Source organism: Astatotilapia calliptera, chromosome 8 (genome assembly GCF_964374335.1).
Source record: "Astatotilapia calliptera chromosome 8, fAstCal68.1, whole genome shotgun sequence".
NCBI classification, from domain to species: Eukaryota; Metazoa; Chordata; class Actinopteri; order Cichliformes; family Cichlidae; genus Astatotilapia; species Astatotilapia calliptera.
Genome location: NC_137429.1, coordinates 13,133,221 through 13,160,843, shown reverse-complemented (window position 1 = coordinate 13,160,843; position 27,623 = coordinate 13,133,221). Strand labels below are relative to the sequence as shown.

At 38.3% G+C, this 27,623-nt stretch overlaps 1 protein-coding gene across 1 annotated transcript in view; it reads right to left on the bottom strand.

Moving 5' to 3' along the window:
• Window positions 1–19,681, bottom strand: part of LOC113028419 (zinc finger protein 385B-like) — an 86,812-nt gene extending 67,131 nt beyond the window's left edge. The window contains exon 1 of the mRNA XM_026178664.2: window positions 19,497–19,681. Coding sequence (XP_026034449.1) covers window positions 19,497–19,539 — 43 coding nt within the window. The 5' untranslated portion in view covers window positions 19,540–19,681. The remainder of the gene's footprint in view (window positions 1–19,496) is intronic.
• Between the last annotated feature and the right edge of the window lie 7,942 nt (window positions 19,682–27,623).

Below are 27,623 nucleotides of genomic sequence, written 5' to 3'. Positions count from 1 at the left end.
ATAATGTAATAAATATTTGGTAATGTGTATTGAGTTGGTGGCGTGATTCTGTGATCACTGATCATTGGTCTTTGATCAATGGGGTTTGATCAGTGGTTGTTGATCAATGGTCATGACAATTTGCATATTAACCTCCTAGGACCTGGCATCCAGCTATGTGGACATCACATTTTGGGTTATTTAGATGAGTGACAAAACATTTCTGCCACTGAAAACGCTACGTCCAGATGAACAACCCTTTGTGTGTGACTCTATTGTTTCTTGAAATCTACGAATCGGTCACATCATCCAGTATAGTGCAGTAGCATCTAGAGAACACTAAAAAAATGTATAGATCTGGGGTCAGTACTTAATTTTCCACTGTTGAAATGTTCTCCTTGAGTGGACTCTGACTCATAAAATTTACTAAAATGTTTACGGTTAGTGAAAATAATGAGTCACTGAAACTGGGGCATAAAGGACAGGGGTATAAAAAAAAAAAGCTTCAAAGCCTCGAGATTAATATTTTTATCATTTCCATTCTGGCATTTTGAAACTGGACAGGATGAGTTACATATGTATCTGACTGAGGAACACTGCACACCATATGGTATTGGTCGCCCCAAAGCATACCTTATTTTAAGCACTTTTCTTAAAAACAAACAAACATAACAAAACAAAACAAAAATACAAGATTTGAAACTAACAATCAACACCACAAAATCTTCAGGGAAATAGTTATTGGGTCACACATCAACTGAGCTGTGAGGTCATTTTCTATATCGTCACAATAGGAGCTGCCCACTGCTCGTTCTTAGAAAGCATTCAGATTTACAAAGAACATAAATGACTAGGCCTACAAAAGTAGAGTCGTCAGGTTTTCAGTCTCCTCTCCTAATTCAAAGTAACTCACAAGCTGTGGCAAATCCTTGATCTTGCAGCTCTCTTTAAAAAAAATCTGTTTGGATTGAATATCTGCAATAGTCGCAGATATAGCAATGGTATCCACATTCTCTGTAAAAATGCTGCTGATATAAAAACCCTTGGATCTTTTGCACGGAGCTGTTGAAGACAAACCTTACAGGTTCCAGAGCATAACTGTGAAAAAAAGAAGAAAAGAAATAGCTGTAGTTGCTTGGAAATGTCTTTTTTTTCCTTAGCTTTTTCTGTGCCGTAAGCCATTAAATTAAGATAATCTGGTATGGTTTTAGTATTGGATTACAAAGTGAAATTGTGGTTGTGGGTATGTGAGAAGTTATGCAATAGGTAATGTAATCAATCTCTACATTTACTGGTTACTTGTTCAGTCAGAAGGATGACACACATCCTCATCTGTAGCCAATTTAGCTTCTCAATCACCTAAATCGTGCATTATTTACCCACCAGAAAAATAAAAACACACTACTGCTGGACACTCAACATGCTCAGCCTAATCATATCACACTTCTGCCTGTTTTAACTTCCATACACGACGGATTTGATTGATGAGGTGTGGGCAACTGTCTATGCAGTGACATAGACACTATGTCAACACTTTACTAAAGAATCGTGCAAGCGAGCAGGTGTCCTTCTGTGACCTGTGAACTTTAGAAAAGTAGCTCACTGGAAAGCAAAGATCCTGTTCTCAGTATGGTAGAACAAGATTTGGAAGTCTGTTATTACTGACTTTTTGGTTATTTGATTTATAACATATCCATCATAAAAAATGTTTTAAACTTTAATAATTTTTGAATACTGCACTGTTTAAATTTTTAGCATTTTGCCAATTTTCTTAAATACGTTTACTTTGTGGGAGGGAAACAGAAGCAATGTAAATATAATCCACATCTTGGCACAAACTCTTAAAGATTTCCATAATCGGAGGGACCCAGTGCCCATGCCTATTACAACAAATCCCCGTCCTTGCACTTAATCTTCCTTCAGCCTTGACACATTCACACAAAGATCATTTGTGCTCTGTGCAAATACTGCTGAGGTAGGCCACAGCCAGGAATGACAAAATGTAATCTCTGTCGCCCAGGTGGAGTCTCTCAAACTGAAGTGCTTACCAGTACATGGCCAGGCAGTCAGTGTGTGTGTGTGTGTGCGCGTGTGTGTGTTTCCTGTAATACGGAGAAACTGTGACGGGCCAGAGAACCCAATTAGCACAGAAAAATGTATTCTTTTCCATGTGCCCTACTATATTTCACAGTTACAGTGTTTTGTCCTCAAGGTAGTACACAAGTTTATTGTATCTTTCAATACATTTACTATTAACTTAAATGTAGACTCTACATCTTTCTTCCATCACCTACAAGATATCTGCAGATCTGCCCTTTGAACAGATCTACAGGTTATAGAGGGTGTGTCATAAAGATATGACAGTAGCTGTCTTAGGCCCCAGTCGCACGAGCCATGAGGCCAGTTGCCAACCACTTGGCAACCACTGGCCAAATGACCAGTAAAGAAACAACTGTGCCTTTTGCAGCATGTTGGTTTCAGCATTAAGGCATAAATTCTACTTTCAAGGCAAATATTTTACATTTCTGTCCAGCTTTTCAAGTGTCAACACTCAGCCAGTAGTTGTCAAGTGTTTGCAGATAAGTCAGGATCTTTCATGCAAACTCCAGGCAAGTGTGCCAATCTGCTAACAAACAAAGCAATGACAATGAGGGTTTTGGTGTAGTACCATCTTTGCAACTAATTGCACATCTCCAGGCATCAAAACTGGTTGGGTTTGCACATTCCTAGTGACCACAGGTTGCCATGCTGTCCCCAACTTGGGTCTAGGCCTTTGTGACCGAGGCCTAAGCTAAGTTGAGCTTGTAAAGGGAAAACAGATCAAGGTGTTCATTGAAAAAAAGACAGTGGAGAGGAATCGGCTGTGGGTACCACTGAGTTTTTCCTTTATTCCTCTCTCCTTTTAGTCTGTTCATCTTAGATTTTAGACAGAGTTAATGTCAACACCGGTAATACTTCCAGGAAACATAATTGATAGAATGACGATGTGTTCCTGGCCAAATATGGATAAGAGAACAAATGGGATGCTTGTTCCCAACAATAGTAATCCAGCAGATGTACATTTGTTTTATGATTTTACCAGTTAAATTCCTGATAGCGGCAAAGTGTTAAACTATTGTGAGTCATTTTCCTACTTTATTGTTGCCTTTTTGGTGCTTTCAGACCCCAAATGTATTCACTGTTTTGTGTATTATTTTGTTTTATCCATTAACGGCTTTTGGAGCTACATTTGAGTATATGGATCTGACGAAAAACTTACTAGAAATATATATGTAAAGCAAAATGTTACAGCTTAACCATATAATGCAACCCAGTGTATAAAGCATTAGTATTACTTTGTTGCAGAGATTTATCAGGTCATTTATTGCCACATCTGCATGAAAGGTTAAAAATGTTTTTGGTATGTACATAATCATGAGCGACAATAATGGATATAAAAATCTCATTGACATGTTTCGTATGCATTCAGGTATTCTATGAAAAAGCAGCAGAGGACATGGGATTAAGTTAAGGACAAAGAATGGTGCAGTGAGAGGAGAGGAGATGTGAAACCCTAAATGGGAGGTCAAACAAACAGAGCTATTTAAATAAAAATAAGGGCAGCAGACAGTAAATGACAGAATATAATGGGAAGTAAATCATGAGTAAAAGCAGGGTAAGCCAAATGGGAAAACTGTGATGTTTGGGAACTTAGGAATAACTTTTTTTTTTTTTTTTTTTTAAATCTGGGGGAGGGACCGCTCTTCAACCAAGGGCAACAGCAATTGTGGGCATCTGTCATGGGCCATCTGGGAGAGCCCCAAGGCTACTGTAGGCACCAAAGCAAATGTGACCTGACCACGAAGGCAGAGTACAGAAAATGCAGTCGCACTGCAAACAGGGATTTTTTTTTTTTTAAGTACAAAATTAGAACTTGGTAACAATCCAATGAGTCAAAACATTTGATGCAAAAATATGTTGCAGCATTCAAATCATGATGAAAATGTACCAAGTAAATTAAACAATTCATGAGGTGTTTTTAAAATACTGTTTATGGTTGTTTAGTTTCTGAGAGGAACAGCTTTCATGAAGAGAGCTGGATGTAAGACTTGATAACACACTCTTTACTTTGGACCGGGAACAGAAGAAACATGAAGTCCTTTTTATCTTATAAAGTGTGAGAATTAAAATTCTATATCTCAGTTTTGACTGAAAAAGTTAAACGCAGACCTAATCATAATTACATTTAATGTATAGGGCAATAAGATTACAGGTGAGATGATGTTATTGTTCTTCTTATTCTCAATAGAAACAATACAGAATATTCCTTTAACCCTTTAAAGCCAAATGCGTCATATTTGATGATATTTGTATCCCTTTTTGTGAGTTTTTGAGACTTCTGCACCTGAAAAAGCTAAATGATTTGCATAATACATTTTTAAAGAACACACCAGATGTAGCAAATATAGTGCAAATTAACATTAATTACAGGTTCAATAAACACAGCATTTTGAAACAATAAGTTTCAATATTTTTCTGGCAATTGTTTCATGGTTCCGACTTTAAAGAGTTAAACTATTTTGTTTTTGTTATGTATTTTTTCCAAATATGATGCTACTTGGTACAGTTCCTACACACAAACCACTAAATCCAGATATAATAAATAATAAGCATCTTTTATAAGACTGCATGAACTCAAAAAGAATCTTTAAAATGCTTCAGGTTAAAATCTGATGCTAAATTAAAATAATTTTGACGAGTTGACATTTACTAACTAACATGTCACCATATATTTAACCGCTTATTTTTGGCAGATTGAGAGGCATCCAGTAAAATGTGGAGAGGAACTGCTGATTATAAAGAGATAGATTAGTTTGGACAACTGTGTTAGATGTGGGCTGTTGGAAGGGATTGGCCTGCAGTCAACTGTAAATCCGCCTCTTCCTTCCCTTCACACTCAAAACAAGACTTGACCTAAATTCTCGTTAACAGTTTTAGATATGTTTAACCATGGGCGCCTACTGCACGATGCCAACAAAGTGGGAATTTATAAAGAATTGTTGGAAGATATTAATGGAATGCCGACATCACTGTGTTTTTTTCTGCATAACACTTGGCTAACTTGCTTAGCAGTGCAGCCAAGATGAATGTATCTCCGATATAAAAAAAACCCCAAAAAAAACCTGCACGCTTACTTACTGCAAGTGAATCCAAAAGATTTTATGAGCTCTTATTTTATATGAAATGTGTGAGATCAGTATCATAAGTACTGTACTTGACTAAAGATGCTGTGGATGTTTTATAACAGGACTGACGGGCGACACTTTTCCTCAACGTATCATTTACTTTCGTTATTAAGCTCTGGATACACAGATCCCAGTTGCTGAGTCTTGCAGCAGCCAATGGCAAGCTCCTGCAGTTTTGCCTGATTTAAGGGAGATATTCGGGAGGCTTAGAGAATAAAATGTCTGTGGCCAGTTTCAGCTGGTAGCCTTTTTGTTTTTTCTGACTCCAGCAAATGTTTTTGGAGTCTAAAATTAAAAGCACTTTTCTATAACCCGTGCAGTCTTCATGGAGGAGGAGGAACTGTCTTCAATCATTTAAAGGTTTCAATGTCTGATACACTGTCTTCAAAGATTCAATCTGCCTTCAGGCTTTACAACACTCTGCCCTACAAGTGTATCTAGTCTTTAAGTAACCGTTTCACCTTTAACTTAGATTTCCAACTTAGCTCAACTCCTCCAGGAATCGGTTTGGCATGCCAAATGTGTGTTTTGATCTGTAGGTTGAAGCTGGCTGGATTATTACTTTCACATTTTAAATTCTGAAAATAAACTAGGATAGAGGTGTAGGATTAAAAGTAACAAAAAGCGACTTGGGGAAGAGCAAAATTAAATTAACTTTTCACAAGTTTACATTTGGAAAAGACCCCTGAACAGTTTTCACTTTGTGTTCCAGGAATTTCTCACAACAATGGTAATGCAGGCCGAAGCTGCGACTAAGAACATTAAAAATCATAGACACATGCACCTTATTTCTATCTTTTTATCTTTGGCTCCAAGTTACACACTCAGTGCTTTTAGAACTTGAGCAAACATTAAAAAAAATGTTTATGCTAACTGATCGCCTGCCAAGCAAATAAAATACTTCCATTCGTAGGAGTGACATATGCTTTCCATGTGGAGTGATAGCAGAGGGTGGGAGGAGGGATGTATGGATGACTAATGAGGATGACTAAGATGTTTTCAGGGTGGTTTTCCGTTTCATTTGTCTAGCCCATGTCTGGCCCATAAGTTGATAAATATACACTGAGTGGAGTCGATCGTGAGACCCCTGTGTAACAACTGCTGATTCAAAATATACAGGAGATATTTAAAATGCGCACATTAGCACTTATGGTTGACAAAGAATTATCTCTACAATCATCTCATATTGTAAATTTACAACAACAACAACAATCTTTATTTATAGAGCACATTTAAAAACCAACGGCATGCCAAAGTGCTTAACATAAAACAAATTAACACAAGTATAATCAAAGTCATAAAAACAAAAAATAAAAGTGTAAAATTATGTTCACAGGAAAAACCCACCAATAGAAAAAAGTATAACTATAGCACATAACTATAGCACAATATAACTATGCCATCAAAACACAATGGCGATATGACATGCACAGCGCAAATAAAAGCATGATAGGAAAATTAATCGAATAAATCACTGCAAACAAGGCCAGCATTTAACCGGTAGAAAAAGCAAGATTAAACAAATACGCTTTGAGCCGTGATTTAAAAGATTGAATAGAGTCAGACGCCCGGATGCCAATCGGAAGGTTGTTCCACAACTCTGCTGCAGCCAGAGCAAACGCTCGATCACCTCTAGACTTCAGCCGAGATCTAGGCTGCACCAACAGTAACTGTGAGGATGATCTTAAAGCCCTAGCAGGAACATATGAGCCTAGGAGTTCCTTAAGATAGCTCGGTGCTATGTTGTTAGTGATTTTAAAAGTAAACAGCAGAATTTTAAATTGGATACGGTATTTCACAGGCAACCAGTGCAAATCAGCTAGGACGGGAGTAATGTGGGCAAACTTCCTAGTTTTGGTTAGAATGCGTGCAGCAGCATTTTGGACTGTCTGTAATCTATGAAGGAGGGCAGAGTGGAGACCAAAATAGAGTGAATTGCAGTAATCCAGTCTCGAAGTTACAAAGGCATGGATGAGCTTTTCCAGGTCTTTATGTGGGATATACTGCCTGGCCTTAGAAATAAGGCGGAGTTGGTAAAAACTGGATCTAACAACAGCAGACACTTGTTTATCAAGTTTAAAAGAGCTGTCAAGTAACACGCCCAGATTCCTAATAGTGTCGGAAAAGGAACTAGTGAGAAAACCAAAAGCATCACGAAGTTTGGCACGGAGAGCGTTACTGCCAAAGACCACAATTTCAGTTTTCTTATCATTGAGGATAAGAGTATTTGCCAGGAGCCATTGCTTGACCTCACACATGCACTCTCGAAAAAAATTCAAGGACAAAGCTAGGTCATCATTTAACTCAAAGTAGATCTGAATGTCATAGGCATTTAATTTAAACTATTATTAAATAGCCTGTATGTTATAACTTACAAAAAATGAACATAAAATAAGATGGATAAAAAAAAATCCAAGTGCTAATCAAATGTGCAGCAGTTGGCACAGAAGTAGCAAATTAGAGTTTATAATGTAAATAATTTGTAATATCAGAGATTCTATAAGACTAATTTCAGCAAAGCAAAGATGGTGGTTGGTGGCTTTTTAAAACTTTCTTTTAGGGTAAAAATTACCAAACTTTTGAAGTTGCTTTTATCACATTTGACTGGCGAATCCATAACCACCATCAAAATAAATGAACAAAATAGCTACCTGCATAAATAACTATCCAGCCAAACTTTAGGTTAAATAACCTTGAGTCATCGGCTAGAATGGATGATGTAAATCTAAACGCAGACTGCAGGAATTGAGCAGTGTTTAATTTCTAGAGCCCACTGTCCAATGTTGACAGATGACTGCAGATAAGATCACTGTTCCCTTTCTGCTCTAATCATCCATCCTCCAAGTTACTATCTGTGTTGACTCATGCTGGAAGCCTGACAGACCAAATTGGATTGACTTTTAATTAGAAGCACTCCCTAGGTAAAATGGGTTTGATTCGCTGAATGATCCTGTTATCCCATTAATGCTGTCTGGTTAGGAAACTCGTCTAGACTTGTTCATTCTGACAAATAAACCAGCTAGCTAAATCTAGTTTTAATCACATTCTCTAAATAGGCTGATACAATATAGCAAACACAATGTCATTCATGGCTTTAATTGATGAATAAGTCAATAATTGTGCTTACCAGAGGATTATGATTACTAGAATAAGCTACATTTACAAATGTGGCAGTTCTGCCCCAGGGCTTAGCCCTGAATGTTCTGATATCATCTGCAGATTTCACCTGCTGACAAAAAGTATTGGGCCACACCTCTTAATATTTGAATTCAGGTGTTTTGATCCGCGCTACTTAGCCATGCAGTCTGTCATTACAAACATTAGTGAAAAAAAATGAGTGGATCTTCAGAGCTCACTGAATACGAGTGTGGTAGTGTAGGGTGTGACTGTTGCAACATGGGAAAAAATATATTTCTGATCAATCATAAATGGTATTATTACAGAATTTAAGTGTTTAAGACACAAAGCAACACAGCTAAGTGCGAGACCACGTAAAGTTACAGACTGCCAAGTTTCTGAGGGGCATCGTGCGTGAATTCAGAACTCTGCTGCTCGAGTCCTCACTAAAACCAAAAAAGTGGACCACATCAGTCCAGCTCTGAGGTCTTTACAGTGGCTGCCTGTCTGTCAAAGGATAGACTTGATAGATAGCTCTGAATGGTTTAGGACCAAAATACATCAGTGACCTCCTGACCCAGTATGAACCTTCCAGATCCCTCAGGTCATCTGGATCCGGTCTTTTATCAGTTCCCAGAGTCAGAACCAGACACGGAGAAGCTGCATTCAGCTTTTATGCTCCTTATATCTGGAACAAACTCCCAGAAAGCCTCAGATCAGCTGAAACACTCAGTTTATTTAAATCCAGGTTGAAGACTCACCTATTCTCAGCTGCATTTGAATAAAACACCAAATCCACACTTTTAAGCTTAAATTTCAAAACTTACATTTTAACTACTGATTTTATCTACTGTTCTGATTTTATCTACTGTTTTTTAATCAATTTTAAATCATGCTTTTTATTTGTTTTTGTTTTTTAATGTCTCTGTAAAGCACTTTGAATCACCTTGTTGTTGAATTGTGCTATATAAATAAACTTGCCTTGCCTTGCCTCTGCTGACTCAGTAATTGCAGCACCTCCTCTGGCATTAACATCAGCATAAAAACTGTGTGCCGAGAACTCCTGTAGTTGTTATCTGTATGCGGCTTAGTATGTTGCTCATATAATGTGATGAGCCCAGTAGGGGAAAAACCATACAGAAAAACAAAAAGAATACATAGGAGCTAAGAACAAGTCACTGTTTTGGATTCACATGTGATTGTAATGCCATCATTCCAGATGACAGCTATGGGCTTAACCCTTTGCACCATTAGATCTCACTTTTCTCATTTTATAGAACTTTAAAAGTCTCACAGGTTTGGTCTAAAAAATTATGTTTACGAAAAGTCTAAGAGGCGTAAGCCAGTTGAGGTAAAGGTGTTCACCTACCTCTAAAACCCAATGAAATAATGCTGAAGTATTTATGAAACATTGCATTTTTGCTCAGTCCTAACTAGGAGACCACACTGAGTAGGTTTGCTTGATGTTATTTTCATTAATGTAAGAAAGGTCAGTGAGAAAACCCCCAACACAGTTGCATTGTCAGGCATACACTCTTACATCTACTCATTTGGCTAAGTTGTCCATGCGTATATGTGTCACTGAAAAGGCAGGTAATTTTGGTGGTTTAATGTATCCAGTCTGTGCCTGCTCCCATATGCAGTTTGTGTTGTATTTGTTAAGACTGAGCACGCAACACGTTACCTATTAGTTGCTACTTTATTAATTATAGAAGATAATTCAAGCTAAATTACAGATTTCTTTTTCATAAATGACTCTGAACTGATCACTGCAACCAAATAATTTTCAAAAAATTGCCTTGACCATGTAACTGTGACCACTTACGTTATGAAACATGTTCATCAGCTGTTACTCTGAAATATTCATCTGTCACCTGAGCTAAATTCTCCACATGAGATTGAGCAGTAGAGTGCAAAGCATTCTTCCTCTACTATTCACTCCATAAAACCTGTAAACAAGAGTAATTTATCATCATGAAATTGAGTCACATGAGCCTAATGATCATAACTTAGTAGACATAACAGCCCAAGAGCTTCACTATCAACTCTCTATGATTCAGTCATGATTGAAACCAGACAGCCCGAGCAGCAGAGACATGCCATAATGGCTCTTTCAATTAACGGCCATTTAATTTTGGCTGCTTGAGTGGTCTTTTGTGCACAGTAGCAATAGCCATTGGAGAGAATATAACACGGCATTTAATAGAGGAACAAAGAGCAAAATTATTTCAGTATAAGATAGGGCTGCTCAATTAATCGAATTTTAATCACGATTACGATCTGGGCTTTCAACGATCATTAAAAATGACTGAGCCGATTATTAGCCCCTCCCTAATTTATCCGCGACACCTTAAAGGCCGGTCCGTGAAAATATTGTCGGGCATAAACCGGTCCGTGGCGCAAAAAAGGTTGGAGACCGCTGATTAAGAGGACCCGAGGGAAGCTCGGAAAGCTAAGCAGAAGTTATTTGGAGAGTGACTGCCGTTGGTTGAAAAGAGAGTTTAAAAAAAAAAAACTTCAGTGGTGTTGCACACTATTTTATATTATTTTTTAAAAGTCATTGTTAACCCTTTAAAGCCGGTCAGAGCAGCACGCTCCGTTTTGCGTAACTATTTTTAAATCCCTGTAGAACCTGAACCGTGTAAGCTAGCGCAATAATTTGTTTTGCATATGAAACCGGAGGAGTTGTACTTACATCTGATGCCATCAGCTTGTCCTCGGTCACGGTTTCGTTCCACATATAGCTTTGCAAAAATTGCATAAAAAGCGCTTGCAGGAACAAAAACATAATATTCCAGAAACACGCTTTGCCGATCCATCAGCTGTTCGTAACACTTCCCACAGTGAAATGATGCACATGCTGTTTTCTTTGCAAATCTGCATCATAGGATTGTTTTTTGTTTTTCCTGCAGTATATAAAAATTGCTGTATCTCCAAAATAAAACTATGAAGACACTCAAAATAAATTTCCTGTTGTTGTAAACTATTTTTTGCAACTTTATTGTATTTAAAGTTTTGAGGGATAAGCCTCTTAAATTTCTCCAAGTAGAAATATATGTAAACAAAACAAAAGCGATTTTCAATTTTTTTTGTAGTTTATTGCACTTTTTTGCAATTTATGTAATTACTATGGACTTAATGCATACATATTATTAAAATATGGGCTATAACAGTTGTATTGATGTATAGCAACTTGAAATGCTCCCACAAATGGCACTACAGCATGTAAAAAAATAATATAAGCTCTGGTGGACTTGGTTCTATAGTAGGTCTTAAAGGGTTAAATAAATATCGTCAAATAATCGTGATCTCAATTTCAGTGAAAATAATCGTGATTATCATTTTTGCCATAATCGAGCAGCCCTAGTATAAGAAGCTGCATGACAAGTCAGGCGAGAAGCAAAAGCCCTTTGATCTCAGGAGAAACAGCAAAGACCAAAAATGTTTCAAATGGATGAAGTGCTACCTCCTTGGCAAAAATTTCATCAGCTTTATTTTCCGACTGAATCTACTACAACTACAAGAGTTGTAAGGCCGGGGCATTTTCTCATTAACACGATTATTCAAAGCCTATATTTTGTCAGGCTGTATAGAGCAGAGGCTGTCCTCGTGCATTCCTATAGAAAGGATAAATGTACCAACTAGACTAAAAACACATCTGCAGACTGCGTTGAGGATCTGGACAGGCCAAAGCTAGAACAACGGTGGCAATTTTCCTTATCTGCTTTTTCTCTTTATTGTGTTTTGCTTAGTTTGGTCATTCCATACAAATACATTCAGAGATACAGCATGGTTTGATCCCAACTCGTATAGTCCGCATGTCCAAGTTTCCTTAGGCAAGATAGTGAGTCACAATTTGCCCCTTAGAGGTCCATAACTGTGTCTGTGCTTGATAGAGAAAGCCTTTATAAATGTGTTTGTATGAGTGAAGGTGGTTTGTATTGTAAAAGCACTCTAAGTAGTTAGTAAGATTAGAAAAGCACCATAAAAAACAGTTCAATTTACCATAAAAATTGAGTCTGATTGAGTGCTACAAGGTTGTACAGAGTGTTTACTCTTGCATCTAACCCTACCAATATTGGCCTTGTAATGCCAGGAGGAGTGTTGGATCAAGTCATGTCCCCCTGTGCATGTAAGAGGGGGGGTGCAGCTGTAACATTATCAGCAGGAGGGCTCCAAGTGCTCTGGCCAGGACTAGCTTCACTACTATCAGCAGCTTTAATTGCACTTACAGTAACATAACGATTTGTTGTCAGCTCATCTAACATTGTCTTCGCTCTGTCCATTCACTGCCACACACACACACACACACACACACACACACACACACACACACACACACACACACACACACACACACACACACACACACACACACACACACACATACAGTAAAACAGCACAGAGGGACTGCAGAGAATATATGACAGCAAAAATGTAGTCGATTCTGAGCTGAACTATAGAGAATCTTAGACATGACAATACCTAAAATCAAGCTGTTTGGTCAGATGGTGCCTTTAGTAATTATCCCAGCTTACAGTGTAGTGACAAAAACACACACGTAGACACACACACACACAAAACGTGATGTAAGTAAGAAACACAAAAGGAGAAAATGCATTTCATGTTTATTCTTTAAGTTCAATTTCCCACACTGGTAACTGGGGTTTAGTTCTGAGAACTACAGTATAAGAAGACAAACCAACGACACTGCTCTGCACGTAGGAGTAGTCAGTAACATTTGTATTTCATCAACAAATGTGCTCCCCCACAAGGACACACACCAACACATAAACTCAAGGTTTGTTTCATGTTGTCATTCAATTCAGGCAGGAACTTGGGAACCTTGGGAATTAGCTCTGCAAAATATTTGTGAATGATTTGTGTGCCACAGGCCAACTTAGCCACAGCCAATTCCAGTAAACCTGAAAACTACCCAATCAATACACTGTCTTAAACTTCAAATCTCAGGTCTAACCTGCAACTGCAACATAACACAGCTAGCTGCAGTTAGATTAAATATAAATTTTTGTCATTTACTGTTAATTCAACAGATTATTAACTCTGAATTAAACCATGACACTAAAAACTGGACTATACCAATATCGGTACTGAAAACAAAAAATCTGACTCTTGTTGTGATCTAGCATTATATAAATAAAATGTAACCAAAATCCACACAGTTTTAGTAAAAAGTCAACTGAAGGCCACATCCTGATGAATTTTATGTGACGATCGGCAACATGACCAAGTGTAACCTTTTATGGATTAAATGGTGCAAAATTATTCAAACATGGAGACCAGTCTTTCTTGTGAATGACCTTCAGCCCATTATGAAGAATAATTTCTCTGTCATCACACACATATGGGCGTAAACACCCACATATACACAAAGCACACACACACACACACACACACACAAAGAAAAGCGTTTTCACACAGCTTCTTGCTGTGCTGAATCTGTACCTGCAATGCAGCCACAGGGGAATGGAGAGGTAATGGGCCGTGCGAAAATTCAACTTCCCACACAGCCCTTAATATGTCTGTGCATCCCTCTGTCCAGATGAAGGGGACTCGAGGAGCTACTATCCATCTGAGCTGGTTTAACATTTGGCTCCGTTTGCGTCTAGAAACACATGTTTGTGTTTTTAAATGGAAATAAAAGGTGCATGTGGAGGCAAAATTGCTCAAAGAACATTTTTTAAGCACTGCGGCAGCAGCGTGTTTGCTTTCAAAAACAAGGAGGGGACGCTAAGAAATCACTATTCACACTTTCTGTGTACACCTTGCCATGTGATTACATGACATGATGACAGGAGGCATTTTTGTTAAAAACTAGCCTGCTCCATGTGAAAAAGAGGAAAGTTTGCACCTTGTTTTTCAGTGAATGTTTCTGACAGCGATTCAATTTTTTTTAAACACCAGGGAAGCAGATGATCCAGCCACATGCAAGAAAATGCATACCATAGTATACATGTGGTAATGCTCTATATGAGCTGCAAACAATTTAAGATGTAACCAACCGACCATTTGACTTCATCGTAAGCACAGGGTTTATCTTTTTTCAGCTTTCAGTTTATCACAAGAGTATTGACCACCTTGTTGTCATAATGTGCCTTCTATCGATCATTTGTGGGTGTTTTGACATTTTGTACAAGCTCTGAAGGACTGCATTTTCACCCAGATAGAAATTTGTTATGGGGTTCGCTCGACAATCGGGGAGGTGGCTCTGCCCTGTCTTCACCTCTGAGCAGCCAAATAAAGATCACTGTTATCAGTCCAGAGGCAGGTTTAAGCTGCCAGTCTGTGAAGGAGACTGTCATCTGATTTGTAATGACACAGCCAAAGAGCCATTACGTCTTTGATGGGAGATTTAAGCAGAAATCCATTTCGGAGGGTCTGAGGAAAAGCAGGCTCGGATGGGAGGGGGGTTGGGGGTTGGGAAGAGCAATCTATTGTGAGTCTATTGTGATAAGGTGTAGACTGCACCTGCAATTTGCTAGTGGAAGCTTCGTTTTGACGATAACTGTGGTTAGTCATTTCAGCGACAGTCCATTTCAAATTATTACCGATGCTTCACAGAGGGGTTTTTTTCTATGCGATTAGTCACACCGAATGAAGACAGAAGTGTTTTGTTTAAACATTTGCAGTCTTTTTTCATGCTGCTATTGGACATCTGCAGGGAGAATGTGTGTTAACACCACAAGCAGCCGCTGCAACAATGAAATCCAGGGCAGAAAATGGCTGCCACACAGCTGATAGACTATAGTGTTGTGGCTTTGGCAATGTGGACTGCATACAGCGCTTTTCTCCACATTAGTACTCCCCGTTTAAATTTTCTTAAGCAATTCCAAACAAAAGCAGCAAAAACTATATGATGTTACTACAATACTCACCTTTCAATTTGATGTATACTCCCTTTAATTATAAACATCCTTAAGATGTAGTTCACAGAAAAAAATGCTTTAAAAAAACAGTTGTTTAATTTTGTTATTATTAATAGTTTTTCAAATTTTTTTTATTTTCTAAGCGTTACTGAGAAAATCTGAAAAGATTATTAACAAAACCAATCATTATTTGCACCTCTTCTGAACAAAAGCATAATGTAATGGTGACATTGTATCCTACTTTTTATTAATTACTTATTTAATTAGACTAATAATAAGGTTCTGTTTGTTTATTTAAATATTTTACAAGATTTGGACAATGTACAGAGTAGGCTAAAAAACTTGTTACTGTGATAGCAATTGGTAATAATTGGTAGCAATAAAAAAAATACTATCTCATTAGGTATTGACTTACAGTAGTATTGATACCAACAGTCCTGTCTTCTTGTCCTCCAGTTGACACACAGCTTCACACAACACCTCCCTGCATTGCACCCATGCAGTCAGTTATGACCGCAGCCTGCCAGCTACACTAGTTAGCAATAGCTGAGAACTTGAAATAGTCAACATGCTAACGCTGAGGCTTCAGAATGCTCACTCCACAATCAGTGAATGATGTCATCCATATTTATACTGTCTATGGCTGAAATGTTTTGAAATTAAAATTCGCGCATTGACAATTTAACCTTTGTCTGTTTGTTATTATTTTGGATTTTTTTTTTTTATCTTAATGTTTATTGTCAAAATAAGAAACCATGTTTGTTTCTTAAATAGACCTGACGCCCTAATTATTTAGTTTCATTGGGGAAAAATTGTCAGAAGCACTGAAATAATTTAATTAAAACAAAAAGGTTTTATGAGTCATATTCTTACCGCATTATCCTTACAAGGAGTTTGGTGACATGTTAATAATATCAACACAATACTCCTAACTTTTTTTTTCTCTGAAAAGCTCTTTTATGTACTTTATACTACATACTTTATACTATAAATATTCTGTGATGACTGATGTTTCTCAGTCCAGACTGTGGAATTACACATCACCGTATTCTGACAGTACCTCTGTTGTAGCTACTCACCAGTCATTTTTATATGCTTTAATGCATTTCATTAGAGTGTACGAGGAACTGTTTCATGTTGATGCTAGTGTCTTCTCCTACTTTATTTGCATTTTAACTCTCAGGCTCCAGAGGCTCTTCAAATAAAGGCAGCGAGCTCTGCCTGTCAGTTGGCTGTCAAAGCCATTAGTCATAAAACACATTAGGAAAGCCACACCCCATGGCAGCTGTATAGTATTCAGGAGTACCAATGGGATATCTCATCAATCTCTGTTTACAGCACAGGGAAAAACACTGTTCATTTTACCACCCTGACTCTAAAGGCCCGAGAGTGGCGTCTCCCTGCATTAAAAAAATCTTCTGTCACACCAACGGGAAGAAAAAAGAAAAGCAATATTGCCAACATATCAACAAAGAATGATTTGTGGATGAGTGTTCAATCTTTGTTGGACTTTATCAGCAGGAGCCATGAGTCCATTGACAGCTAAGGGCTGGAGCTCAAGCTGCTCCCATCCCAATCTCGTTCCACATGATTATTCTCAATTTCACAGCTGATGGTTTTTACTGAGACAGATGGCGCCGGCCAAATGCCAAAGTACAGAAGAGAAAGCTCCGAGGTAGGAGAAAAAGTTAAAGAAGGGGGTAGGGAGATAAGCTGGTCACTCAACTTCATCACCAATGTTTGGAATGGTAGCAATCTGTGAATGTGACCTTTCTCCACCGTGCAGGATGGTGAGAGATGTGGTGTCTCGGTAGATGCTCTTGGGTTTGAATATACAGACGGGGTGCTAATCTGAACCTGAAGAAGCGAGGGGGAAACATGCACTAGTGATGAGGTGCCAGTGCAGGTAGAGACCAAAGAAATGAAGATTCTGTGGGAATCTAAAAAATCTTTACCCCATCTATTAAATTCATAGAGCAGCATTTGTCCCTAGTTGCACATGTTGTTTTGTTAAAATTAGCTTATAATGAGTTCAATTATTTATTAATAGCTTTTTATTATTATTTCAATTAAGCAATTAAGATCCAAAACTCCAAATTATTGAGTTTACCATCATATAAGACAAACAAAAGGTGAATTAAAGAGCAGCTCTTCTCTCCAAGCTTACCACATTTATTGTGCAAAACACTTTTCCCCTCTTCCACAAATGGCTTTTGCATTGGGAGGCCTTGCACCATAATATGTTGAATTGTCTTAAAAGCTGCTAACTTACCAAACTTCTCATTACCTTTGCTCCTCATTACTGAAATTACCCTTATGATAATTTCAGACTTTCTTCTTTTCTAAAAGAAATCGAATAACAATTACCCTTTTGCCTTTCTGTACTGTAAGTACTGCTTGTCATTAGAAACTGCTGCCAGTCCATTTCCCACATGTATATTTAACATAATGTGCACTGAGTTTGTCTCTGGATGAACTAACCTACATACAAATTTAGCTAAATGACTGCTTTCATGCTGAGACTGGAGAGAGCGAGTCTGGCCCAGCTGTATACACACCTAAGAACCCAACAGAATCGCACTTGGTGTTAAAAAAAAGTTTAAAAAAAAGAAACTCTACCAGCCTCACACCGGAGGAGTGCTAGTGAAAATTACAGCATCACTCAGGGGAGCGGGCAGTAGAAGGTGTGGGATTTGATGAATCAAGGACCTTTTGTTCACAGCGAAAATGACTGGCTTCCATGCAGTTGGAAAGAGCATCTCCTCGCCAGAGCTTGGCAGGGATGCAGCGTCATTTGGAGCCATTTATGTTTGAAGCTGACGCAGAGGGGGACGGAGGCGCGCAAGGTCACTGAAAGAGGATGCAGAACGTGATGATGTGGCCAGTGCTGGGTGTTTAAGTGTGTCTACTCTGCTTGAATTGAGCAGCAGCTGAGTATGCCAGGGCCGCACTCACGGTAATGATGGAGTGAGACGCTCACATCTATAGGAAGACTGAAGTGAACCTCAAGCAGCACAGCTGAGGTTTCAACACAGTAAATGACACGATGAGCACACACACGTGTCAGTATAGAGCCAGCAAGTTTATCGTTTGATTAGACCCTAAATTTAACAGGGAGTACTCAAAAATAAATAAATAAAAATCATCTGTTTTGGTGTCAGCTGCAGATGAATATTCGCCACTTGTGATAATGCTTTGGATGAAAAACAAAAAACAGCAAATGGCATTTTGAAAACTAGTTTTTTTTGTATTTCACACAAGAAAAAATGAGTCCACTGATTGAGAAAACAGCCAGTAATCAGCGAATTCAATTTTCATCTTGGGAAAACAATACAACACATGTATTTTCCAGAACCTTTCATCCACAGTGATTTGCGTTTTTGGCCCCTCCACATATACTAACAGATGGAGATTTTAGATTTGGGGTTCAGTCTTATTCAAAGATGATTGAGCCAGGACCACCTGCACTACACCTGCTAGTACTAAAAGAAAAAAGTTTGAAAAGAGAAAGCATATTTGGGTTAGCTCCAAATATAGGATAGCCATAGGGCATAGGAAGAAAAGACGCATATGGGGTTGACTCTTTTTTCTTTCATATACATCTTCATTTAATGTTAAAATTATTCCACAGAATAGTGGCCGACATCCTTAAGGGTCTGCACACACACAACTACGGTATGAAACACACACACAGGGATTCAGCGATGTGCACTGAGACACTCGAAATGCCTAAAAAAAATCCCTGAGCTCCAGGGTTTAAATAACTTCATTCACAAACCCAGGTATGCCTCTGACCTCCATCAACACCACCAGGTATGTGTCAGGATATTATTTCTTCTTAAATATGACTAAGGCAACTACTATAACCAACGACAATTAATACATGTGATATTTGTGCCTCCAAAACACTCAGATTTTAAAAGTTAGAACATGATTTTTTTTGTCAAATACTAGCACTTTTTCATACACACCGACAAACCAAACACAAAACTGGAACCCTTATCCACCAGGAAAAGAAATAAAATATCCATGTTTTTTAAATTGATATAGAATGTTTTAACTACTACTTACTTACTTACTTACTTACTTACTTACTTACTTACTTACTTACTTACTTACTTACTTACTATAATTTTAAATAGAAAAAATAGCAAATGCATTTCTATCAAACGCAAAAGAAAGACACTGTAGAAACATTTAGTCGACATGAAAGCGCAGTCCGCAGGTGTCCAAAGCGACGTTCACACACAAACAGCCTCGGAATACAACATTTAAACAACATTCCTACCTGTGTAAGACGGTTGCACAGCTCCTGCGTCGCTACTGTCCATTTCCAGCTGTCACAGATTACAGCGCGAGCTCAGCAGCAGGCGTTTCAGTCCCGCGACCGAGTCCAGAAAAGATAAAACCACGAGGGTAATGCGCGCGCGCTGTGGCACCGCCGCCTGCGCGACAGAGATACCGAATCACTGCGCGCGAGGATGTGAGGGAAAAGAAAAAAGGGCCAAATGAAATCAGTCGACGTGAAAACAGGGTTGGAGCAGCAGTGGCACGGGACTGTTTGAAATGTAAAATGTTAATAAGAGCAGGCTATCTTATTACTTTATGAAGCAACCCAAAGAATTTCAATGAAAGTGTAGAGCGTTTTTTTCCCCAGACATTTCTACTTATTCTACTCTGTGACTGATTAGCTTAACTGATTGGCTGATAACAGATTTTATTTAATAGGGCCTTATTCAAACAAACTCAGTATAGCCATCTTTTTACACAACCACAACAAAAACTTTCCTCAAGTTGTCCTACAAGATACAAAGTCAAGAATAAATCAAATGTAAACATAAACATCAGCAAATACATGTGCACAACTGTAACGCTTACATCAGACAACCATAAGAGAAGGTACACCATAGTAATACACTATACACTTGATGTTTAATGTGTCTTCATAGGACAATTAGACAACCCTTACATTATAGCAGTATACAGTTACATAACAAAACTTGGGGCCAACAGCTGTATTTGCATTGTTTTATTATTTAACAGAAGTCTGGTAACCTGTCCAGTGGTTGTGATTAATGGTGTACTGAGAGAGAAGAGCTTATAGGGGGCATATCCTGAGCTTTTAGTTGGATTTATGAATCATATCAGAGTAGTAGAAATAGTTGGTTATGTTCATTAATTGTATTTACATGAATAAGCACCTTCTTTATATATAAAATGTAAATACAATAGTCTTATACATGTGGCCTACATCATAGTGTGTAGTCAAAAATGTAACTTTTAAATCGTGACAGAGACTTTGCTCTATAAAAGTGGAAATAACAGCAGACAATAAAACTAATGAAATGTCTCATTAGTGTGGTATTTTCTGCATTGCAAATTGCTTTTACAAGTTAATTTGTTTTATTTTCACAGAGGCCGGTGTGACTGTCATACAGAAGTGCACTCATAAAAGATCTTATATCATCATTGAGGACATTTAAAATAAAGATGGACTTTCAATACACAAAACGATTTACCATATCCGAATATACTGCACTCAAAAGCAGCATGTTAAAACATGACCATATCCTATTGTATTGCATTGAAATTTGTAACATGCAACCAAGCATACTTTGGAGATCATGCTAACCCTCAAGCCTGTGTCATCTATATGTAGAGCAGAAAAGAAGGTCAAAGTTCAAGGCTGCAATGAATGAGTATGTCTTACTCTCCAACCAGTTGTAACAGATGGCTGCACCTCCCTGAGTGTGGTTCTTCTGGGGTTTCTTCCTGTAAAATTGAGTTTTTCCTTCCCACACTTGCTAAGTGCTTGCTTATATGGGGTCTCCTGATTGTTGGGGTTTTCTTACCTTACAGTATAAAGCCAATGCCAGTAGAAACTACCATAAAGACTGCTTTTGTGATTTGGCACAACATACATAAAAGACAAATCAATTCAATGTTGTGCATTTTACCTAAAGGCAGCTTCGGTATGATGAAATTAAAAGAGAAAAGTCATATTTTGCAACACTGAGACACCTGCTGGTGTTTTTACAGCCTTGAAACAACGATAATGTATTTCCATAAACACTTCTATTAAAAAACCTGCTTCCACATAATGGCCACTTATAATAAGATTAAATGTTTGAGAGGTCAAAGGAAAATCTTGTAACCCTCTGACATGTCAAATCATCACTACCTCTGTGTGCAGCAGGGCCTATCATCAGGCATCATCCCCCAATCTTTCCCCCTGTAGACCCTTTCATTAACATAGTTGGGCTTTGTTCAAAAGCAGATCCCTGCAGATGAATTTGAGCATATAGTGACACAGGCACATGCCTTCGTGCGCTGTGGCCGTCCTCGCTGTGTGCGTTCGGATCAGCTGTCAGCTGGAGGGTGATGGATGCATGCTGGAAACATACTTGGAGTTCGAGGTATGTCCTTCTCACTGAAGTCCTTTGACACCCTGCTTGACCCCAGCGCAAGTCAGCCGCTCTAAAAATAAAGAAGCACATGTGCTTGATGCACATAGACGCAGAAACAAGGGTGTAAGATATCATGCTTCTCGTGTCTTCATATCTGCGTGCAAATACAAAGGAAAACAATACACAGCCTGTTGGATTACAAGAAAGTTATATTCAGGTCCTCGATTTCCATGAAGCTCAAGCCCAATCAACATGCTCCCAGCATCAAAGTTAATGCCAGTGCTCAGCTCCATCATTATCTTGAGTGCTTTCATTAAAGGACATTTTTATTCTGCTGCGTCCAGAATCACAGAGAAAAACCGGCCACAAGTCGCAGCCACATGTTTTGGCTGAACCTGGTCACCATGGCAATGCGTTTAAAAAGAAAAACTCGACTTTGACTTTTGACTTTAAAGTCTCATTGAAATATTGGAATTGACAGACGTGAGTAGTTGGTTTAAAAAAGATGGGAGGGAAAATGCGATTGAAAAGAATGGCATCATTGTGAAGGCTCGAGTCACATAAAGGCTGCAGTTCACAGTGTAACCCTCAGCGGTGAGGAGTATTTGAGCGTGACAACAATATCCACCCTCTGACTCAATTTGACACTCAGCAGGTCTAGTTATTAATCCAATGCTGCAGCTGCAGCAAGTAGCGTTTTGATCATTTTTCCAACCATGTAAGTGATTTTTTTTTTTTGTCTTTGCATGTGACTTACTGAAAATATGAATTCAAACATGAATTCATGTCAGCTGTTGGCCTGAAGCCAGCTATAAATGTAAACTATGTGACAAATGTGAGACAAATGAAAAAGACATGAGTCTTCTTAAATGACTTTTTATGAGATCGTCACTGCTGATATCTTACAAAAGTATGAAAGGATCCATCACGCTTTCAAATAGATTAATGGCCTATTTGAATGTGTGCTGGGGTGTGTGTGTAAAACTATGACCCACAAAAGGAAGGAGAGTGGGTATTGAGTTTACTTTGAGCTGGAGGGTAGCCAATATTATCCAAACTTAGAATTATTATGTACAATTCCCCCTTGTGGTTTTTGCTCTATTCATTTAAAATCTTATCTTAATCTTTTTATTTATTTATTTATTTATTTTGGAGATTTAGGCTTAAGCTGGTCATTTCAAACTTGGCTTCAGTGTAAAGCTACTTCACATGCAGTATATATTTACTTTAAAAAAAATGTATATCAGAAGAAATTAATTTAGTTCACTTGATTATAAGCATTTCTTTGACTTTGACTTACTGTATTTTCTTCTTTTACTTTGAAAACCTCCTATCTAGGCATTAAAGACATGTATGTCCCAGTGCTAATTTAATAGGCATGGCTTCACTCCTCTCCCACATCATACATAAACATTTTCAGGGAGAGATTGGAGCATTTAAACTGAGAATGAAAGATGGTGAAATCCTTTTAGAAAAGAGTCCAATCAAAAATTAGATCAGGGTGCATTCTGGGTAAGAGGAGCAAATCTTACCCACCCGATGACTGCATGTGGCTGCGACTTGTGACCGTTTTTTCTTGTACACACTGCCTTGAAGTCCACTTGAGTCTTGATGGTGATGATTTACTGAAGGAGTGCAAAAGAGAAGACAAGATATTCACTGCTGGAGTAATACAAAAGTTAGTATGTTGATTTCATGGTTAATGGAAACACCACAGACAATGTTGTGAAGATTTGAAGGTCTCGGTATAGAAATGTGAACCAAGAATATGTGCATCAATATGTTTTTATACCGTCTTCCTTTGTCCTCCTGATCCCTGGAGAATTGTGAGGATGATCTATTAAAAGGAAATAATTACTATTAAGGCTATTTAACCATATATATCCAATTTAGATAAGTGATGTCATCCATTGATTTCAAGATTATTATTATTTTTTTTTAGTAGCCTATTTAAGACCATATTTGAAGAAAAAGGTAAAATCGATTAGCTGTTAGCTAATGCTATTACGGACTAGCTTGGTTCAAATTCAAATCAAATTCAAATTTTATTTGTCACGTAAACAGTCATACACAGTACGATATGCAGTGAAATGCTTGGACAACTGCTCATGACCTAAAGAAAAAAAAAAAGGAAAAGGCTATGAATAAGATAGGAAATAAATATGAAAAATTAAAAAGGGTAAATTTAACTGGGAAAGAATAAGATAAAATATATAAATTAAAGTTGAAAATAAAATAACTGTACAACAAAATACACAATACACAGTATAGAACTATATAAGAATGTATGAAGAAATATAAATAAATAAATATATACACAATAACAGCAGCTGTACAAGTATTAACTGGAAATGAAGAATATAGTGACCAGTGTTGTGCAATCGACATTATGTCTTGTGCAGTGCAAATATGCTTAAAGTGATTTAAGTGATGAAGTGAAAACAATGTCCAGAATGTCCAGTGTGTGTGTAAGAACTATATGTGTGGGTCAGTACTGTGTGGTGGTGTGATTGAGAGACCGTATTGCCTGCGGGAAGAAGCTCCTCCTCAGTCTCTCTGTGTTGGTCTTCAGGGAGCGGAATCGCTTTCCTGACCTCAACAGAGAGAACAGTCTGTTGTTGGGATGGCTGAGGTCCTTCACGATCTTCCTGGCCTTGGTCCGGCACCGCCTGCTGTAGATTGAGTGCAGGTCAGGGAGCTCGGAGCTGACCGCACAACCCTCTGTAGAGCTCGTCTGTCCTGCATGGTGCTGTTCCCAAACCAGGTTAAGATGTTTCCCGCCAGGATGCTCTCTATGGTGCACGAATAAAAGTTCCTGAGCACCTTGGAGGGCAGTTGGAAGTCTCTCAAGCGTCTGAGGTGGTAGAGACGCTGACGGGCCTTTTTCACCACGGTGTTGATGTGACAGGACCATGACAGGTCCTGCGTGATGTGAACTCCGAGGTATTTGAAGCTGTCCACTCTCTCCACTGGGCACTCGTTGATGACGGGGTCTGGTAGTTCCTCTCCTGCTTAGTGCTGAAGTCCACTATCAGCTCCTTTGTCTTACTAACGTTTAGAAGGAGGTTGTTCCTCTGGCACCAGTTCTCCAGATTCCTGATCTCCTTCAGGTAGGCCGTCTCGTTGTTATCAGAGATCAGGCCCACCATGACGGTTAGCAAGTCATAATTTACTGTTAACTTAAAAGGAAAGTTAATTCTTGCTTGTCATAGCCAGAACCATTGAACGGAAGAGTCCCCTCATCTCCGTTCACTCCAACTGACTCTTTCCCCCCTTTTTTGTAACCACAATGGCGGCTCAACACGCTAGCCACCAAAGATATACTAGCATTGAAGTTTGAGATGCATTTTCAAAAGCATGTACATTTATTTTTACAGTTTATTTATTTATTTAGGTAGTTAATTGCCCACTCCTGCTTTATGCTGTTTTAGATTATAAAATTTTACCCATGTGCCATGTAAACGCCCTGAACTAACCACTATAAATTTAGGTCTCTTAAAGCCCATTTGAATGCTTGAGTAATATAAAAATTCCACACTGTCCAGAATTGTTTTTATTTTATTCTTATTTTTTACATTGTAATGCTGGGCATTTTAACACTGGACTCTATGAGGACTTACTCCAGCAGAGAAGTGGCCATTAGAGGAAGTTTCAGATTTTTCACTCCCACACTGGCTTCATTTTTCAGCCCTGGAGGTCGTCCCTTGGCTGAAGCTACAGCCAGCATGCCATTAGCAAAGCTTAGCATAATGACTACAACCAGGGTGAAACAGCTAACCTGCTTCTATCCAAATGGAACAAAATCAATCTAAACCACCAGCCTGAACTCACAAAATACCACTGTATATCTTGATTGTTTTAGACATACAAAGAAATAAGGCACTTTACATTTACACTTTACTTTTTGGTTGGGAACCATTGGGGAGACGCAGCTCCTAGCTGATAAGGAATCAAATGCCCAACTGAAATTGTTGTATTTATACTTTGAAAGCAGTAATCTAAAAATACATGGGTGTTACTGAGAAAATGTGAATGTTCAGCATGTTAAATAATGCAACACAAAGATCATTTAAAAATCACCCTATTATAGGGCATTTTCTGTGCTTTCCTAAGTCATCTCCTCACTAGCATCCTTTCCAGTGGCAACACAGCTAGATGCTCCATTTTAGATAAGACACAATTATTGTAGCACATCACACGCACTATCGCTATCACCTAAAATCTCAAACCTCACCACAGAATGCAGTCCAGATACCACATCCCCGTGCCCTTGGTATTTAATGACATTTCTCTCTGTCCACGGAGATAGAGGGGATCCATCAGAGTGAATGTTTTCTGTATTTTTTAAGCTGGGCTCTGCTATAGATTTGGGGCACTGTTTTTTTTTTATTATTTAAAAAAAAAAGGGGGGGGGGGGGGGGGGAACCTACCAAAAAATGTTGTTATGACAACCACACCTTTTTGGACACATTACCTGTTTTCATTTGTTGTGCAAACATAACAGATACGAGGGGGGGGAAATTTATTTTCAGGGCACATTTCCTTTATTCTGTGAATCTCCTCCTATAAACACAGTCAATTTCAGCCCGGCTCTCAGGCCATTATGATTCACAGAGGCCGAGCATGAAATTAGTTTCTTTTTTGACAGACACATCTTGACTGACAGCTCAACAAATGAGAAATCATTTACTGTGAACAGAGCAGACGCCTGCTTTTGGCAGAAATGCTGAGGCGAGTGCACGACTGCGTGTGTGTGTGTGTGTGTGTGTGCACACGAGCTTGAAAGTACATTTTATGTAAGGTTCTCACTGGCATCAAAACCACAATAGCAGGTCAGGGAACAAAAAAGACACTTTACAATACAATTCTTTACATAGCTGTAGTTTAACGTTGTGTGAGAGGACAACAAAGATGCCATCGTCACAATTTCTGTGCTGACAGAAGGATATTTAGAAGATAATTAGAAAAACTGAAAAGGTGACAGCAGAAAAAATGCAGGAATTATTAAAATATATTTTAATAATAGATCATTAGCTACAAACCAACAAAGTCACCTGCTAGCCAGTGCCCTCAAAATATTTACCTGATAAAGGATGCATTTTATTATAATTATACACCTATTCTGGCTTCACTTGTTGTTTTTAAATCCTGAAATGATCTTACCCCACCTTACCTCTGAGCTGCTTTACCCCTGCAATACTGTCTGAGTTACCTTTGCATGCTAGACAGTCCCCTACATTGTCCATTTAAAAAAGTCATTTTAAAACTCAATTATACTGATTTGGCCTTTGACCCAGCATGAGATATTGTTCTGACTTGCGTGTATTGCATTGTAGTTGTTTTTATTGGTGCTTTTACTTACCATTGTTTTCAGTGTATTTGTTGATTTTTGTGTACAGCACTTTTTGTTAATCTCCTGTAACTGTTTTTAAAGTGCTTCATGAAGAAAGTTGGTATGGTACAGCTGAATTGGTAGACTGCTATTGTTCACTTGATTGAGCAGGTAACCCAAATGCTGAATGGGCTGGTTCAAATGTGTCCTGGACCATTTCCTGTGTGTCATTCCTCCTCACTCTACCCCGATTTTCCTTTCTACTGTCCTATCAAAATAAAAGCTTCGAATTCAAGAATCAAAACTCTACAGCTAAAAAAACAAAAACAAAAAATCTGTGTTGTGCTCAGCTGACAGCAACTGAACACAACATTTCAGTCAATGCTTTAGTACATATTGGCTCTAGACTATGACAGTACTTTTTTGGGATAAAATAAAAATAACAAAAAAATTTATTTTATCAGATATTATAGTGTCATATGTTCTGACCTGCTTGTTCCATTTACTGCATCTATATTTTGCTAATAGTTTTAAAACCTCAAAGAGCACTAGGCACCCCCTGTTAAAGGGCAGAAATCATAACAACAAAGTGAACTGCAGCATTAACCCAAAGCTTTGAAGTAGCTGTGGAGTAAAGAGGTGAACACAGCTAAAGCAGACCAATACTGTGCCCTTC